We start from the raw sequence: 19,046 nt of genomic DNA, 5'->3' as shown, positions 1-19,046 counted from the left end.
CCCCGCAGCGGGGTCTGGGGCTGGTCCTGGAGCTAGTGTCCGGCCCGCCCCGCTCCGGCCCCGCCCCTTACACCCTCGCGGCCCAAGGACACGCCCCTCTAGGGCTCGCCCCGCCCCTTCCCTTAAAGGCGCAGGCTCCCGGGGAGGTTCCCAGGGTCTAACTCGTTGCCAGTCTCCCGTGAGCTCTCTGCCCGTCGGTTCTGCTTTCGTCGCTAAAGCAGAAGCGGAGTTGAAACCAGGTGGGACAGCAGGAGGCCGGAGAGGGGTAGTTAAAGGGTGAAACTGAGGGGTTCTATTCCCGAGGGCGGGGTAGGCAGGAAGATGCCAAAATGCTTCTGGTAATGGATGGTGATGAGGAATATTGGAGATGGTCCCAGGTGGGGAGGGCCCTGCCTTCTCCACAAATATTCCAGCTGCCCTGAAATGCTTCTATTTGAGAAAACCCTAATTGGGTTGAGCATCAATTTTTGTTTTGTTTTGTAAACCTTCACCCAAGGATATTTTCCTCCACTGATTTTTAGAGAGTGGAAGGGAGGGAGGAGGGAGAGAGAGAGAGAGGGAGAGATTAGTTGCCCAGGGATTAAACCTGCAACCCAGGTATGTGCACTTGACCAGGAATTGAACCTGAAACCCTTCAGTGTGCCCTCGGACGCTCTAACCACTGAACCACACCGGCCCAGGGCTTGTAGCATTGCTTTTAAGAGAGGAAGGCAAATAGGCCAAGACAGGGGAATTAGTGATCTACTCGTCCTGGCTGGTAACAGTCTTCCTCCCCAGTTTCCCAGCCTCCTGGGGAAGTTCTGGTCATCTCTGTCTTTCCTGCCTTGGGGACAGCACATATCTTTCCTGGTCTGGGGACAGCACGTGGGCTGGAACAGGGGTGATGAGGCTGGGAGCCAGCGTCTCCTCCCAGGTGGCCCCTCCAGTCCCGCACTCGCCTCCACAATTGGCACACGTCTAATCCCACGACCTCTAAGTCTCCCTGCTTCCCCACCTGCGGACCCAGGCCCAGCTCTGAGCCTGGCCTCTGAAGCCCTCCACCTTCCAGCCCTAGCGCCCCTCCTCTTTTACCCCCACCTCCATACCCTCCTGCCCTGGCCCTGGAAGTGCTCCCCATTCTCTGAACACCCCGCTACTTACACACGGCCACACCTCTGCTCCTTCTGAGTCCTCTGTCCGGGTGACACAAAGGAGTCCCCTTCACCGTTGTGGTCCTGCAATCACTAGAAGATAAGGCCGAGTGAGCACCCAGTTCAGGAGGCCCAGGGCCGGAACGTGGGCAGCAGCTCCTGGAATCATGCAGGTACCTGGGGAAAGCGTGAGAGGAAATAGTAAGGAGTGAGGGGGAACCTGGAAGAGTAAAGAGAGAGCGTCAGAACTTTCAGTCTTAGCCCAAGAGGCCCAGAGATTTGGAAGGTTCCTTAAGATGCATGAGTCTCAACTGCAACCAATGCAAGTTCCCTCCTGGCTCTAGCAGCCCTGAGCACAAGGCCTGTAGTTACACTCCCCCAGGGATGGGTGCTCATCACCTCCCATGGCAGCCCAACTGCCAGTGGACAGTACCAGTTGCGAGGATGTCTTTCTTTTTCTTTCTTTTTTTAATTTTTTAAATTTTATTTATTGATTTTAGAGAGAGAGAGGAAGGAAGAGAGAGAGAACCATCAATCTGTTGTTCCATTTATTTATACATTCATTGGTTGCTTCTTGTATGTGCCCTGACTGGGGATCAAACCCACAACCTTGGCATATCAGGACGATGCTCCCACCAGCTGAGCTACCTGGCCAGGGTGCAAGGACGTGTTTCCATTGACATTGCCAGAAGGAGCCTCCAAGGGGCTAATCCTTCTAGAAAGTGACTTGGCAATTGACAAATGTCAACCTTAAGAGCTTCAAAAGCACATGAGCCTTCTGCGCCACCGATATTGCTCCTGGAGCTTTCCTGTAGTAAAAGATTTGGACAATGCTCTCAGCACAGGGATGTTTTACCACAGTGGCAACAGTTGAAAATGCCCTAAATGTCCAGTAATGGCCTTGCCATGGTTGCCATGAACAGAATTGTTCAATCCATTTTGATGAGACTCTTAGAGCACCTCCCTGTGGGGTCCCCCCACATGTAGTGGATACGAATTAGGTCTTTGGATTGGCCAGATCCAGGCCCCCAAATTGAGTTTGTCCCTGGGGGAAGTCACCTCTCTTCTTGGACTCTGGTTTTCTATCTTTACAATGGGGTTAAGATTCCATGGATCGCTCAGGGTAGCTGTGAAGTTTAAATGAGGAAATGCACGTCAGGTGCATGTCAGATATCTTGTCTATAACAGAATTGCTCAGTGGTCTCAGGAAGCACACCTGGGTGACTGGTCACACCTGAGCCACTCGATGGCCACAGGGGGTCATGTGACCCACATAGGGAGGGTCAAAGGTTGAGCACTGGGGCAATGCTGTCACAGTGTCGTTGTTAATTATAGTCACTGTGCTGTACATTAGAGCTCCAGCATTTATTCACTCTGTATAACTGAAACTTTGTACCCTTTGATCAACATCTCCCCATTTCCCCTCCCCTCAGCCCTTGGAAATCACCAATCTACTCCCTATTTCTATGAGTTTGACTATTTTAGGTTCTACATTTAAGTGAGATCATGCAGCATTTGTCCTTCTGTGTGTCTGGCTTATTTCACTTAGCACAGTGTCCCCCAGGTTCATCCATATTGTTGCAAATGGCAGGATTTCCTTCTTTTAAAAGGCTGAATAATGTTCCATTGCATATTTGCACCACGTATTCTTTATCCATCACCCTTCAGTGGGCACTTAGGTTTTCCTATACCTTGGCTGTTGTGAATAACACTGTAATGATCATGGGAGGGCAAGTATCTCTTCCAGATCCTGTTTTCATTTCCTTTGGATCTAGACCTAGAAGTGGAATTGCTGGAGCCTATGGCAGTTCTACTCTTAATTTTCTGAGGACCCTCCATACTGTTTTCCACAGTAGCTGTGCCAGTTTACATTCCCACCAACAGTGCACAATGGTTCCCTTTTCTCCACATCCTGGCCAGCACTTATCTTTGTTTGTTTGTTTGGTAATAGCCATCCTAACAGGTGTGAGGGGACATCTCAAGATTTTCATTAGCATTTCTGGAAAGGGTGTTACATCCTGGGCGCTGGGACTGCCTGGCCAGCCACTGCCACCAGCTGATTGTATTTGGATTTGCCTCAAGGGCCCCTCAGATGACAACCTGTCCTCCGTGACTCCCTAGATTCCCTAACCCATTTGTCAGTTGTTCTTTCATGATGTTTTGGACATGAAAAAAGTTAAAGGGAATTTTATATAGTCAAATGTATCCATTTTTTTATTGTATCTGGATTTTGAGTCATAATTAGAAAGCCTTTTCCCATAGATCTTATGGAGGAATTCACCCATATTTTCTTCAAGCTCTGCAGTTTCATTTTTACATTTAGAGTCTCCTCATTTAAAAGTGTATTCTTGTGTATGGTGTGAGGAGTGGATCCTGCATCAAAAGAAAAGGAGAGAATTTTGGGGAGAGTTGGAAAAATTGGAATAAAACCCTATACTAGATAATAGTATTAAATGCATGGTAAATTTCCTGACTATACAAGGGTATATTGTGCTTACGTAGGATGATGTCTGTTTTCTTATGAGATACTGTACATCTGCTGCATTTAGGGTTGACCCGTCACAATGCCTTCAGTTAACTCTCAAATGGTTCAGCAAAATATATTCAGGGTACCCCCCCCAAAATCTATACACACTGAATGATTATATTTGTTAATATACAGTTCATTTTCAAAATTAAGTGAGTTACCAACTGTTAAAATGTGTATACTATTTTTTGGAATATGTATATATATATATATATATATATATATATATACACACACATAAAAAGAAATTGATGAAATGTAAGAAAATATTAGCAATTGATGGCAGGCCCATGGGTACTTACTCTCCTCCTTGCAACTTTGCTCGAGGTTTGAATATTTGAAAGCTAAAAGTTGGGGGGAAAGTATGCTCAGCAGGGTTTCCCTAGGCGGACAGGGGTGCTGGGCTCTTTAAGAAGGGCCCCGCCCCTTCCGTCCACCCTGGGCCCCGCCCACCCCGGAAGAGCTCGCCCAAGCCCCGCCCCTCCCCGCCGCCGCGGTCTCCCCGCCCTCCGAGACCCGGCGCGGTCACGTGAGCCGGGCTGCGGTGCCGGCCCCGCGCGGCAATGGTGGCGCCGCTGTACCGCTCCGCCGGCGGCCGCCTGGCCCGGGCGCTGACTCGGGCGCTGGCGCTGGCCCTGGTGCTGGCCCTGCTGGCCGGGCTGTTTCTCGGCAGCTTGACGGGCGCGCTCCCGCCCCCGAAAGGCCACTGGGGGCCGACGGGGCTGGTGCCACCCGCCGCCCGCGTCCGCTCGGTGGTCCTGGACGACAGGACCGGCCAGCTGCACCTGGTGGATGGCCGCCAGCCTGACTCCGTGGCCTGGGCCAATCTCACCAACACCATTCACGAGACAGGGTAAGGGCTGAACCAGCCCGGGTGGGGTGGGGGTGGGGGTGGGGGGGTGGCCGGGCGTTGGGCCTGCGTGTCCCCAGGACCAGGCTCTTGCCGGCGACGGTGCCCTTGTCTCCCTGGGGGTCAGGCTCCCCGCTTCTGAGGCTGTAGCACCGCCATCTGGACCAGGCCCCTGGTTTTGGGGGGGAGCTAATGCAGCATCCCTCAACTCGTGGTGACCAGTCTCCGGCCTTTAGCCTGGGGGTGACAGTACCTCTGTCGCCCTAGGGACCTGTTCCTTGTCATCAGGGCCACGGAGCCTCCATCAGGACCGGGTCCCTGGATGGTGGGTGACCAATAACTTCCCTTTCCCGGTTCTTCACTTCCCCTGGGCCTGAGGTGGTGAGCTCTCCAGGAAACTAACTTTCACTTTCTTGATGGGACCTTACCCCATGGGTGTGAGCACCTCCTTTCTGTCCCAGAACCAACGTGGTGGGATTGAGCCAGAGTGACAGGCCAGGAAGAAAACAGGGGGGTCCCTAAAATTCACAGAGACCCAGAGAATGTCATCGCCTGGGCTCTGCTCCTCCCCTTTCCGCTCTCCTGGTCCAGGGAAGACTCACTTGGCTGGATACTTAGTATGGAGCCGAGGGCTCACCATCACTGTCCTTCTTGCAGAGCACTGTCCTTCTCGCCCAGATTGTCATTCTGTTGTGTGACTCTCACCTAACTCCTCTGCCTGCCTGGGCTCCCATTTCCCCTTCTGGGGCCCAGATTTTGAGGATGTGCTCTGCCTGGGAGGTTGGGTTTGGGCCCATTCACTCACTCACTCATTCACTCCCTCACCTGGTGTGCTTGCCCTTGGAGATACAGAGCTGAGCAGCTGTGGGGGGTCCCCATTCAGTCAGGGAGACAGTGCCAGCAGGGAAACCCGAGTCGGCGGGAGTGTGGAAAATCTGCCTCCAACCTTGTCAGCAGGGCCCCAGGTCCTAGATCCAGGCTTTTCTGGGGATCTTAGGGAACTCCATTCTGCATCCCATCCTGGGCTCATCCCAGTGCTTAAACTACATCGCCCCCTCCAGCGGGCATGCTCACTGCTGCCCACATCCATTTTGCTGGCATGCGTTAATTCCTGTAAGTGTTGGGGAGACGCAGAACACCCTCGTTCTGATGCTGTGGCACTTGGGAGGGAAATTTGGGGGCAGGGTTTGCTGTAGACACAGGAGCTGGGTGGAGCTAATCTGGGAAGGCTCCCAGGGAGAGGAGGCCACAGAGTTGGCTGGCATCTCTGGAAGGAACCAGAGCTCTGTGGCTCCATGACTCTGGAATCTGGTGACTTATTCTCTACTGACTCACCTATGGTTTTGGCCCTGCTTAGCAGAGCCAAGATGGCACAGCAAATCTCTGCAAGATAAACATATGCCATCAAGAATGGGAAAGGAGTGACAGGCACAGAGGAGGTGGGCACCCTACTTGGTAGTGAGGGCATCTGGGGAATGCTGTGCACTGAAGCCAGGTGGTGACCGCCCCCCCCCAATCTCACACGAAAGGTCTGGATTTTATTGATTAGACCTGGAGTCATCTCAGAGGCACTCACCACCCCTGACATAAAACCACAGTGTGGAAAAAGACTGGCTGCACAGGTCCAGTGCTGCCAGCTTTTAATTTTTGTCAAGCAAGCACATTAAAAACAAAACAGAGCAATATTTATCGACCTCTGTCAATTTTATCTCTTAAGAGATCAGCTATGTTAAGAACCAAACGAGCAGAAAGGACGCAATCTCGGAATAGAGAGCAGTCTTGAATGGACACATGTAGCTTTAGAAACACCCTGTCGGTGGTGTGTTTCTTTTGCCCAGCGCCTGAGGGACAGTTTCTTAAAGTTGTCCAGGGGCACCGCTGGTGACGGCCAAGCCTTCTGATCTTACGCATGAGCAGCTGAGGCTGGAAGGGCAAGGGAGTGCGCATGAGGCAGAATTTCAGGTTTGCCATCAGAGAGATCGAGGCCGTTTGCTAGAGATCTAGGTGACCGGGGACTGCAGTCTCATCTCAGTGCTGAGCATGGTGACAACCCTGTCAGGAGAAATCCGATTAGGGCTCAGTGCCTGAGGCAATAGAAGGATCCTCAGAGATCAGCTCCTGCAACTCCAGGGTGGATTTGCTCCAGCTGGGAGCCAAACCTCAGGAATGGGAACCTCCTTCCACCGGCACCTTCTGGAAAGATAGGGGGTACCCAACCATCTGGGTTTTCTGAAGGCTCAGGCAAGATGAATAAAACCATCCAATCCGAATCATCCCAGTGGCCCTTTGGAATAAGGTGGCCCTCGCTGAATGAGGGCAGTGACTAACGCCACATTTGTGGCGCTGCGGCTGGCGGGGTGGAGGTGGGGAAACTCTCCGTTTCCACTCATCCTTCTTCCTTCTGCCCGGCTCGAAAGAAGCCACGCTGCACTTTTTAAAATGTCGGTCCTTATTATCAAAGCAGTGAACTTTTCATGGTAAAAACTCCAGCAGTTGAGAAAGGTGGGATGGGATGTAGAAGGTAGAATTCCCCCTGCATTTTGTTTTATGTATAACCACAGTTAGCGCCGTCCATGTAAGAAACACCCAAACCTGCAGGAATTTTTGTGAATTCATTTGAGCCAAACTGACGACAGTTGCCGGGAAGCAGAATCTCAAGGGATTGAGAAAATGCTCCAGAAACTGGTAGTTTTACTACTTATTTTATACATCAGAGTGAAAGGAGAAGACATAAGGGGGTTACAAGAAATCCACTGGGGGTAGATTAGGGAGGCGGGAGAAAGCCAAGCAGGGAAACCTCTGGGATTGGGTAAAAAGTAAAAGAAATAGAAACATACCCCTTTTACATAGGTGGGTACAGGCTAGTTAAGTCGACATAATGACACGGAGGGGATTTGTGGTCTCTGCTCTGGTGTGCTTTGAGGGGTGGGGATAGGGGCGGAAATTACCTTGACATTCCGAAGGTATGTAATCAGGTATGTTAACTTAGTTGCAAAAAGACAACAGACAGGCTCAGTTAAGGTAAAGATTGACCTTAGGGAGAAGTACCACCCTAGGACGTGACTCCCCGCCATGAACTGCTTTTAAGTTAGAAAGTTTGCATTTCAGACCATCCCGTGTGGTTACTTTAGGTCTCTGAGTTTGTGAGGCCGCCACACGGGCTTCCCCTGAGCTTGTCCGGTTTAGTACGTGGCCCCTGGGTGGTCCACACCCTGTTTTGCCATCACCTGTTTACATGTCACACACACACCCCTCCCCCCCGTTAGCTCTTTGAAGGCCAGGACTGAGTGTCACTCGTCCTAGTCCACATTCAGCGCCTGGCACCCAGTAGCCGCTCAGAGGCTTGCTTGCTGGGAGTATCGGGTGTGGACATTTTGATAGTCTTTCCTCTCCAGACTCTTCTCTGGGCAGAGCTATTCCTGTCCTGGAGCTCTTGGTGGCAATTTAGCCAACTCCCCATGAGACGGGCCTGGCTGAGCCTGGCCTCTTTCCTGTGGCCTCTTCAAAGGTCATTCAGTGTCCTCCTATTGCCCTCATCTTAATAGAAATTGCCCTCATTTTAACAGAAATTGCCCTCATCTTAATAGAAATTGCCCTCATCTTAATAGAAATTGCCTTCATCTTAATAGAAATTGCCCTCATTTTAACAGAAATTGCCCTCATCTTAATAGAAATTGCCCTCATAACAAATGTTTCCCTCCTGGTCCTAGAGGTCACCTGGGTGAATGGTTTTGGGTCCTTGGAGCAAGAATAAAACCCAGAACTAGAGAGAAGACTGATAGATCTGGCTGCACAAAAGCCAAAACCTCTGTATGGTAAAAACAAAAAAGCAAAGATCAACTGAAGTACAAACATAGTTTTCACGTTAGTGACAGGTCAAGGGCTAACACTTACACAGAGAATTTCACCAACCAATAAGGAAAGACTTTTAAAAAACACAATAGAGAAAAATAGTAAAGGACATGAACCAAAGAATTATAAGTGACCAGTAACATCAAGAAAATAGCCCTGGCTCCGTTGGTTGAGTGTCATCCCACACACCCAGAGGTTGCCGGTCCTGTTCCCGGTCAGGGCAATGCCCGGGTTCCCGGCTTGATCCCCCGTGGGGAGCACGCAGGAGGCGGCTGATCCGTGTTTCCCTCTCCCAGAGAGTTATGGATATACGAGTGGCTAGGACGGTGGCTGGCGCAGAGGAAGACCTCAATAGATACTAGCGGGTATTGGTGTGGGGGTGGGAATAGAGGTTAGTACAGCTTTTGGGGGAAGGCTGCTTGTCAATATCCATTAAAATGAAAAGTACATGTTTCCTGTGACCCAGCATTTTCTCTTTTAGGGATTTAGCCAGACAGGTGCACAAAGACAGACAGATGTTCACGTGAAAGGCAGCTCGTCACTGTTGTTTTTGACGGTTTAACACTGGAAAGGGCTGTGTGCCCAGCTTAGGGCTGCTCTATGCCTGTCCCTGGGCTGACCTAGTGTCCCCTCTCCTCTCCAGGTGGGCGTTTCTGGAGCTGCACACCAATGGCCGCTACAATGACAGCCTGCAGGCCTATGCGGCGGGCGTGGTGGAGGCCTCCGTGTCCGAGGAGGTAAGGGCCAGACGGGGAGACCTGGGGCTTCGCTTCCCCCACCCCACCAGCCGTGTTCCCCAGGGAGCTTTGGAGAGTGCCAGTGTATGTGCAGAGTGGGCTTTCCACCCCCAGTGCTGCATCTAGTTGGGGAGAAAAGGCTCACATGCATTCCTTAAAAATCTGCACGAGTTTCTATTTAATGCATGCAAAAACCACATCACATGTTTCAAGTTACAAAGCATAATAGTAAGGTGAGCACCCAAACTAAAACCTGGATTGTCACTGATACTATTGAAGCCCCCTCCCAAACCCATTTCCCCTTCCCCCAGAGACACCCCACCCTAAATGTGGTGGCTCCCATTCATTCATTCATTTATATTGAGATACAATTCATATGCCTTAAAACTCACTATTTTAAAATGTCCAAAACAGTGGGGGTTTTTTAGTGTCTTCATAAGGTTGTACAGCCATCACTACTATATAATTCTAGAACATTCTTATTACCCCAGAAAGAAATGCCATACACATCAGCAGTCACCTTTTACCCCTTCTTCACCCAGCCCCTGGCAACCACTAATCTGCTTTCTGTCTCTATGGACTAGGTCATTCTTGACCTTTGATATGAGGGGACTCCTACAATATCTGGTCTTTTGTGTCTGGCTCCACCACTGGGGAGGTGGTCAAACTCTGGGCCGGGCCCGGGCTGTGTTGACTGACCGGTTGAGTACATGGAGAGATTGGGGATCCCCAGTGACAGAGGGGGTGTAATCTAGGACAGGCTTTGAATGCTACAGGGTTTCAGAGGAGGGAGATGTCCAGGTGTCAGACCCTGTAGGGGTGAGAGCTGGCTGGGCGAGAAGGGCCTCTGGGGAGAGGAACCAGCAGAAGCAAAGGTGCAGAGGTGGCCTCATCAGGGCGCCCTGCTCTTCGGAGACTCAGCCCGAGTGGGGAGCTGGTGGGGTCCCCAGGGAAGAGAGCAGCCCACTGCCCTCCCCTTGCCCCCACAGCTCATCTATATGCACTGGATGAACACGGTGGTGAATTACTGCGGCCCCTTCCAGTACGACGTTGGTTACTGCGAGAAGCTCAACAGCTTCCTGGAGGCCAACCTGGAGTGGATGCAGGAGGAGATGGAGCAGAACAAGGACTCTGCCTACTGGCACCAGGTGGGCATGGCCACCGTGCTCAGTGGTGGGGCGGGGCGGGGCGGGTCTGCTCTGGGGACCTGCCACTGCTGTGGCTGCTGCTGTTCCAGCTGGACACTCGCCTGTCTCCCTCCCCTCTTGGCCAGCCCTTCAATGTGTCCGTTTATTCATCTGTCTGATCTCCACCTGTCCTTCTTCCATCCATCCATCCATCCATCCATCCATCCATCCATCCATCCGAGTGATGGAACCCCAGCTGTCCATCCTAGCCCACCTGTCTCTCCCCAGCCCATTGTGCCCTCCGACCCTCGAAGAATCACTGTTGGTCACTGTCAGCCCGCTGTTTTACTTGCATGCGAGGGAGGTGGCTTGACCTGTTGGTTGCGTTAGAAAAGCCTTTATCAAAGAGAAAGGGAAAGGCGACAACTAGGCGCTCCCGGAAGTCTGGGCACAGTGACTGCCTTCTTCTGAGCTTGGGTGAGCGGTTGATTAATAGAGAGGCCCAGGTAGGGCGCTCTGCCTTCCGGCCACTGGCAGGGTCCTCATTGAAGTCATTCATTTGCGGATCCCTGGAACACCTCGAGAGTTAACTGTGAAGCACACACCATGGGCAGCCTCTGGAAAGGGGCTGTCAGCGTCCGTGAGCACCTCCGCCTCACCTGGGCCAGGTGTGCACCTGTCGCTCAGTAGAGTTTCTCAGTGTCCACCCACCCACCTACTCATACCCGCACTAGAACAGGCCCTTCCTCCCATCACCCCCCCTCACTTACCCATTCACCCATCTGTCCACCCATCTGTCCACTCACCCACCCACCTATCCACCCATCCACACACCATCCATATTGCAGATGCTTATTAAGTGCCTGGTGTATGCCCAGCACAGGTCAAGACCCTGTGGGTGGGGATACAGTGATGATACACACAGCCAATAGCTAAACTCAGAACAGCCTGGGAGGCTTCCTAGAGGAGGTGGCTTTGAGCTGGGCTCTTAAGTGGGTATGATTTGTGAGTTGGCACAGGGCAGGGACATATAGTTAATGAATTGAAGGCAGGAGGGTGCTTGGCATGGAGGGGTAGGTGGTGAGTAAGGGGTGTCAGGGCTAGTTGGAGCCTGCTGGGTGCACCAAGGTCTCTTCTGCTCTGTCTGGACACCCAGACCAGAGCCCTTCCCACTGCAGTAGAATGTGTGAGCCTGGGGGAGAGGCCTCATCCTCCCTCTGCCCCTTGCCCTCTGCCCCCTCCCCAGGTGCGGCTGACCCTCCTGCAGCTGAAAGGCCTAGAGGACAGCTATGAAGGCAGTGTGACCTTTCCAACTGGGAAGTTCACCATCAAGCCCTTGGGGTTCCTGTAAGTGCCACCCCCAGAGTGGACAGGGCAGGGGTGAGGGCCACACACCTCATAGACAGACCTGGGCTCCAGTACCGGCTCTGCCACTTCCTGGCCACATGTCTCAGACCGATCAGCTACACCCCTAGAGGCTGAGTTTCCTCTGTGAAATGGGTCTGTAATAGCACTTGGGGCAGGCGTGGTAACCCTGTGGTGCCCTGGCCTCCTCAGCCTGTTGCAGATCTCTGGGGACCTGGAAGACTTGGAGCTGGCCCTGAATAAAACCAAGACCAAGCACACTCTAGGCAGTGGCTCCTGTTCTGCACTCATCAAGCTGCTGCCCGGTCACAGTGACCTCCTGGTCGCCCACAATACCTGGAACTCCTACCAGAGCATGCTGCGTGTCATCAAGAATTACTGGTTTCAGTTCCATGAAGGTCCCCAAGGTGGGTGGATGTGGATGAGTCTGTGTGTGAGCATGGTTATGGGCACATGGGGAGGGGGGTGGAGGAAGGCTGCTAAGAGATGTGGGCCTTGGCTTTGGACACACCGTGGTCACTGTAGGGCCATTCTAAGAGCTCATCTTATTTTTAACATGTTAATTCTCTCTTAGTTTTTATTTTGCAAGATGTATCTGTTAGCTAGTGCTGCATAACAAATCACTCCCACATTTAAAACAACAAAAGCTTAAAACAGCCATTTTTTGGGGTCACATGTCTATGGGTCAGCTGGGTGGTTTTGTTGTTCTGGGGCAGACCTGGCTGATCTTGGCTGGCTCACTGATGCCTCCAGGGTCAGCCGGGGCCAGCTGGCTGACCCAGCGTGGCCTCATTCCTGGGCCTGGGGGTTGGCTGTCAGCTGGCTTGATGGGGCAGCTGAGCTTCATGGCTAGCTCAGCACGCTAGCTCAGGCTTGTTCACATGACATGTGGGCAGTGTGGAAGGCCTCCCAAGGGCTGGTTAAACAACTGGCATAGCATTCAGATGCTCAGAGCAAGTCAGGTAACCAGCTCAGATTTGAGAGGTGAGGACTAGACCTCACCATTTGATGTAAGAACTGCAGGGTCACATTGCAGCGGTATGGATGCAACATGGACAAAATCACAGCCATTTTTCAAACCACAGGAGAAACACATGAATGCACTCTCGCTGAATGCACTCAAAGTTGAAAACTTTGCAGTGCAGGCCCAGTACCCCAGAGTGCCTACTCCGTCCCTAGCCCCAGGGTCAACCCCAGAGGTAGCTTCTGAGATATGGAAGCAACCTGTGTCCGTCCATGGATGAATGGGTAAAGAAAATATGGCGCACACGCGCATACACACAAGTCAAATGCCTTGTTTGCTAAATAGCAGAAAGAAAGGTGTGGGGGCGTCCTCCGAGGCCTGCTACTCCCCACCTGGAGACTCCCAAGTGTCGATGGGTGGGGAAGCAGGGCCCCCACATAGGTTTGTCTGACCAGTACCTCCCCACCCTGGCCCTGGCCCTTTACAGAGGGCTCTCCCCTGGCTCCCGGCAACAAGTGGGCCTTCTCGTCCTACCCCGGCACCATCTTTTCCTGTGATGACTTCTACATCCTGGGCAGCGGGCTGGTGAGTCTCCCTCTCATGTCATTGTCCCCCCTGGGGCTGTGTAGCCCCCACCACCATCCCAGGGCCGAGGCCAGTTCTCTCGTGATGATACTTAGACCACTGGGTGGAGCTTCTTTTAAAAAAAAAATTATTCAATTACAGTTGAGATGCAATATTATATTCATTTCAGGTGTACAACATAGTGATTAGACATTTGTATAACTTACAAAGTGATCACCTGATAAACCTAGTACCCATCCGTAGTGTGGGGCTTCTTAAATGCAGATTTCCAGGCCCACCCGGGCCCCTGGAACCTGCAGTCGGCCTGGGACGCTGCATTGTAACACAGCGCCTCAGAAATCACCCTTCTTGGGGCCCTGATGAAATAGCCTTGACCTCAACGACCTCGTTTTGTTCTCAAGTATTTAGGAGAAGCTGTCCCTCCCGAGAGACCTTGTCTGAAATACCGCCTCCTCTCTTGCTCTCCACAAAGCCCCTCTAACCTGGCCAGGTTTTTGGAATAAATGTTGTTTACAGTGTGTTGTTTTTATCGGCTTTCCTGGCTGGGATCCAAGCTCGTTTAGAAATCTGTTCCTGGCGTCCCTCCCTGAGGCAGTGAGCCCTGTGATCACCAGGGCAACACTGCAGAGGAGAAAAAAGTCGGCCATAAAGACGCCAAGTCCCTGGAGTGGGGGAGGAGTGGGGGAGGGCGGGGGGGAGGGCTCTTTCCTATTAGTGTTGGAGGGGAGCGTGGGATTTAGTCCCCTTGAGTTGAAACAGGCATGGGAAGCCCAGGCAGCCAGTGAGGGCACCCCCTTGCTGCAGTCCCTGAGGGGACAGTGGGGTACAATGATCGAAATGGTTGAATCGTTACCTGGAAAGTGCCCAGGTGGGAAATGACCTCCCATCCGGGTCCTTGACTGGTTTTGTGCCACAGACCCCTTCGGCTGTCTGGGGAGCCATGAACCCCACCCCAAATAATGTTTTTAAGGGCGTAAAGCAAAATACATGGCATTACAAAGGAAACCCGTTATATTGAAGTGTGTTTATATTGTCTAAGTCAGCCCGAAATATTTGTGCTGCTTTAAAAGTACGTGAAATAACGAGATGTGGTAGCAGCCGCCTGCCATCGGTTAGGGGTAACGAGGAACGGAAGAATATTTTGAGACGCATGCAGCCCTGTCACGTGCTGGGAAGACGTGTGATTTCTGTTGGTGACGGTCTCAGGCACTGCTCATACCTCTGTGGTGTGTCCCCTGCGTTAACAATGGAGGAGACGCCGAATTTCGGTTTGACATTAGTGGAAATAAAAATGTGATGCTTTCCCGTTCAAGTCGCGTTACGAGCTCCCCAGGCAGAGAGGGGGGTGTCTAACAGAGAAGCGGCCACATATCCTGCTCCAGGGGGACAGGCACTGACTTGAGCGCTGGAAGTTTGGGGATCGAGTCTTGGCTCATCCACTTGCCAGCCATGACCTTTGGCAGGTCTCTTAGCTTCCTCGGTCCTCAGTTTACCTGGCAGCCAGAAGCGGCATTGACAGCCACGCTGTATTTTCCCAGGAGGGCTGAGTCCATGGAGATGATGGTCGTCCTCCCGCCCACCTTTCCCTGTGAAGTGCAGGGAAGGGGTGGAAATGGGCCACTATCTCTCTGGGACGAGTTGACTGGCTTGGGGGGCAGGGAGGATCCATAGGAACAGCACCCCAGGCTCTTCAGAGGCTCATCCCCAGGGTGAAGCTGGATGTGTGATGGTGAACCCCCCTCAGTGCTCACCCAGGACCCGGCGAGGAACGTGCATCCAAACCAGAACTTGAGGTTTTAAAACTGTCAGTGAACCTGTGAGCTGTGACCGCTGCAGCACTGCCACTTGGTGGCAGCATGGCCCGGTTGTGTCAGGTCAGAGCAGCCACCCTTCGGCTCCCCCACAGGTGACACTGGAGACCACCATCGGCAACAAGAACCCAGCCCTGTGGAAGTACGTACAGCCCAACTGCGTGTTGGAGTGGTTGCGGAATGTCGTGGCCAACCGCTTGGCCTTGGACGGGGACACCTGGGCAGATATCTTCAAGAAGTTCAACAGTGGCACGTGAGTGGCCGCCTGGCACTGTCGCCTCCCTACCCAAGAAATGGACCAACCTCCCCCCTAATACTCAGACTCTCTGCATACCCCTCACCCCTGCAGAGCCCTGTCATAGATTCTCATTAGAGTCCCCTCCCTTGTTTTATACATGGGGAAACTGAGGCTCGGGAAAGGAACACATTTGCCCCTCTCTTGCAGGCTTCTCCACCCAGGAAAAGGTCCCCAGGGGAAGGACAGGAAGATAATTTGGAACTTGAGAGCTCTGGGGACAGTGGGGAGGGCCATCTGAGGAGGTGGACATGAGTGGCTGAGGGCCCTGTGAACCAGAGACACTGGATCTGGATAGTGTTGGGCCTTAGAATGCCAGGCGGATTGACCTTCGTTTCAGCAAGCACTAGGGAGCCATAGAGGCCTCTGGACCAGGCAGAGAGCATGTTGAGAGAGGAGTCTGAGCACACCCAGTCTAGCTGCAGCACCAGAGTGATAGCCAGATGGCCAGACACCCCCAGGCTACCTGTGCCACCGGAGTCCTGGCTATGTGGAGCGCTGGGGCCAGGGGAGGCTGGGGCAGCGGCCCAGGGTCCCTTCAGTCCTCTTTCCTTGGCCACGGCAGGTACAACAACCAGTGGATGATCGTGGACTACAAGGCGTTTGTCCCCGGCAGGCCCAGCCCTGGGAGCAGGGTGCTCACCATCCTGGAGCAGATCCCGTGAGTCCCCGGGGAGAGAGGGTGGGGTGCTCCCGGCAGAGAGAGCAGCCCAGGCAAGGACCAGGGGGCGTGCTGAGATGTGTGTGGGGGGAAAAAATCCAAGGAGGGCAAGGTTGTAATAGAAGGCAGTCCTGACAGGGGCTAAAGATTCAGGGCATAGTCTACCTTCGGGCCGTGGGAGCCATCGAGGGTCCTTGAGCGGGGCAGGGCCCACACGAGCCCTTCTCATCACTCCTGCTCCGTCTCTCTTGGTCCCAGGGGCATGGTGATGGTGGCTGACAAGACCTCGGAACTCTACCAGAAGACCTACTGGGCCAGCTACAATATACCGTACGTGTCCCTCTGTCCTCCACCCCGCCCTGTACCTGCCCCACCCCTTGCCCAGCTCTCCCTGCTTGTGGCGGGCCCTTCCCAAGTGATGTCTAAACCCACAGAGCCGAGAAAGCCACCCCGCCCCTTCTCTGGTCAGGAAAGCCCTGGCAGTGTTGGGGTACAGTCGTGGGGCTTGGTCAGCATCCAGATGACCTCCCCCTGTGCAGGGTGAGGGGAGGTGGCCCATCTCGGGCACTGACCCTGCCATGGACCCAGCTGGATCCGCTTTAACTGGGCTGCTCCTCTATCCCCTCTGGACACTCACTGTGCTTCACTTGGGTGAGGCATTTGGTCCTTACAACTCGCCAACCATAGCTCCTGTTCCCATTTCTCAGATTATGAAACTGAGGCCCCAAGAGTGCCTCACTTTCCCAAGATTGCTTAGCTGCTCAGTGATGAAGCCAGGATTAGAAGCTAGGTCTCTTGGGCCCCTAGAGCCCGAGCTTGGCCACCCTGCCTAGGCCTCCCCCCCCCCCCCCCGGCACAAACAAAATGCATTATTATTGCATGACAGCCCTTGCTGTCATGGTTGTTAGTGCAAATGGTCTGGCAGGACCGCCCCTCTGCCTCCCGGCCACGGCCAGGCAAGGCCAGTGGGAGTCACGAGTGACCTTCCTTCCCCCCCAGGTCCTTTGAGAAGGTGTTTAATGCCAGTGGGCTGCAGAGCCTGGTGGCCCAGTACGGGGACTGGTTCTCCTATGATGGGAACCCCCGGGCCCAGATCTTCCGGCGGAACCAGTCGCTGGTGCACGACGTGGACTCCATGATGCAGCTTATGAGGTGCGTGGGGCACAGTGAGCCCGAGTCATGTGGCCGCTCTGTGCTCTTCATTGTCACTCATCTAAACCTCACAACCCGCCCGGGGGCTGCGGGGTGAGAGTGAGAGTAAGAGCGGGCCCAGCAGGGCCATGGCATGCTCAGCATGAGTCCTGCTGCCAGCCTCTCATTGCAGGAGGGGACACTGAGCTGCTGCTGAGTGACCACCCTGTGCCGGGTGCTGTGCTTGGTACTGGGGACACAGGCCCAGAGCAGGTGCCCCACTGTCCTCAGTGCCACGCTGTCCCGTGGAGATCTAGAAACCCATCCAGCACTCACACTTAGGCGATGTGTCACTAGGACTGTCTCAGTCCCTGAAAACGCTGTAGAGGGACAGGAGGCACTCCTGGAGGACGGGATGCCTGGTGGAGGTTTGAATAATGAGGGTGGGCTGAGTGACCTGTAGCGGGAGGGATCGGGTACATGGAAAGCAGGTGCTGGGTTCCAGGGCTGCCGCCAGGAGGAGTTTGGTCCCCTCCTTGGACTCCCCTTCCCAGCACGACCTGTCCCTCCCTTCCCATGTCCAGGTATAATGACTTCCTGCACGACCCCCTGTCACTGTGCAAAGCCTGCAACCCCCATCCCAACGGCGAGAACGCAATCTCGGCGCGCTCCGACCTCAACCAGGCCAACGGCTCCTACCCTTTCCAGGCTCTGCAGCAGCGCCCCCACGGGGGCATCGATGCCAAGGTGCGGCCGCCCCAGGCCCACGGGCTGCGGGTGGGCCCGGTCACCATTGAGGCTGGGGAGAGGCTGGTAGTGTGTGGAGTCAGGGTTGGAGCTGGGCTATGGTTGGGGTCCAAGTTGGGGTGGGCGCCAGGACCCCCTGGGTTGGGCCAGCCTGCCTGACACTCAGCAATCTGCTCCACCCGGCCCCCAGGTGACCAGCATGGCCCTGGCCAACGCCTTGTGCTTCGTGGCAGCCAGCGGCCCCACGTGGGACCAGGTGCCCCCTTTCGAGTGGAACTCCTCGCCCTTCAGCGGCCTGCTGCACATGGGCCAGCCCAACCTCTGGAAGTTCTCGCCCATCAAGGTCTGGTGGGACTGAGGTGCCAGTCTGCCCGCTGCCTTCTGCCCCGCTGATAGCAGGGCCGCCCCACCGGCCACCACCGTGACCTCCTGCTCGTCCCATCTGTGGCCTTTGCCCCCTATTGTGCCCAGAGCTGGGACCTTGGTCTGCCAGGTTCACTCTCATCTGGGCATCTCCGCCTGGGTGGGGGCACAGAACCCAGTGGGGCCCAGCACTGATTCCCTCTCCCCCAAAGTGGGGAGAGCCCTTCCCGCCCCCTCTGCCTTTCTGCATCTGTCTCCTCCCTGTTTCTCTCCCTGCTTCCCTCCCCCATCCTCGTGCTGCCCCTGCGGAGGGATCAGGTCCTGGGGCCCCCATGGGTTTCAGCCCTGAGACCTGGGTGTCGCCTGTGGTTGGCGCCGCTCCTCCAGCCCCAGGTCCTCTGCTCCTTTGGGAAGCAGCCCGTGTCCCCTCTGGACAGCTTCCTCAAGGACAGAAACTTAAAGACAGACACAAACCAAAGTTTCTGGAGACTTGTGGCTGGAGGGCCCGAAGTCCTCTCTCCAGGGGCGGGCAGAAGTGCCAGCCCCCAGGCTCCAGCCTCAGGCCCGTCCCCAAGCCTGGGCGTGCCCCTGGCCTCAGGGCAGTGCCCACAGCTCCCCTGCTGCAGTCACCAAATCGCAAGCTGTGACATTAAACAAGAGAGGCCGTGCCCCTGTGCTGTGCTTTTTGGGGCAGTGGGGAAGGCTGAGTCTGCCTTGTCTCATGATTGAGATCTGCACTGCCTTCCCATGCATCTTCCTGTCCACCCTGTCTGTCCATCTGTCCATTTATTTGCCAACCCACCCACCTCTTGTCCATCCGCGTATTTATCCATCTATCCACCCACCCAGCTACGCGCACATCACCCATCCATCCACCTACCTACCCATCTGCTTTCCAGTC

General features: G+C 54.1%; 1 protein-coding gene across 1 annotated transcript; it reads left to right on the top strand.

Annotated features, from left to right (window-relative positions):
* The first annotated feature begins 4,150 nt into the window (after positions 1-4,150).
* On the top strand, positions 4,151-18,813 carry PLBD2 (phospholipase B domain containing 2). The gene is made up of 12 exons (XM_081123669.1): positions 4,151-4,510; positions 9,003-9,096; positions 10,086-10,244; positions 11,470-11,570; positions 11,781-11,995; positions 13,040-13,137; positions 15,044-15,201; positions 15,809-15,904; positions 16,163-16,234; positions 16,904-17,056; positions 17,620-17,782; positions 17,973-18,813. Exons 1-12 carry the CDS (start codon positions 4,221-4,223, stop codon positions 18,138-18,140), a joined length of 1,767 nt encoding a protein of 588 aa, XP_080979795.1. The 5' UTR covers positions 4,151-4,220; the 3' UTR covers positions 18,141-18,813.
* The last annotated feature ends 233 nt before the right edge of the window (positions 18,814-19,046 follow it).

The sequence above is a fragment of the Miniopterus schreibersii genome, assembly GCF_964146895.1.
Source record: "Miniopterus schreibersii genome assembly, chromosome: 20".
Classification (NCBI taxonomy): domain Eukaryota; kingdom Metazoa; phylum Chordata; class Mammalia; order Chiroptera; family Miniopteridae; genus Miniopterus; species Miniopterus schreibersii.
The sequence above is the reverse complement of the archived record's forward strand: the minus strand, read 5'-3'. Positions and strand labels throughout refer to the sequence as shown.

Coding starts and splice junctions, on each gene's coding strand:
- PLBD2 (XM_081123669.1), top strand. CDS start 4,221: ATGGTGGCGCCGCTGTACCGCTCCGCCGGCGGCCGCCTGGCCCGGGCG. Junction 10,245..11,469: donor ACTCTGCCTACTGGCACCAG/GTGGGCATGGCC, acceptor CCCCCTCCCCAG/GTGCGGCTGACCCTCCTGCA. Junction 17,057..17,619: donor TCCATGATGCAGCTTATGAG/GTGCGTGGGGCA, acceptor TCCCATGTCCAG/GTATAATGACTTCCTGCACG.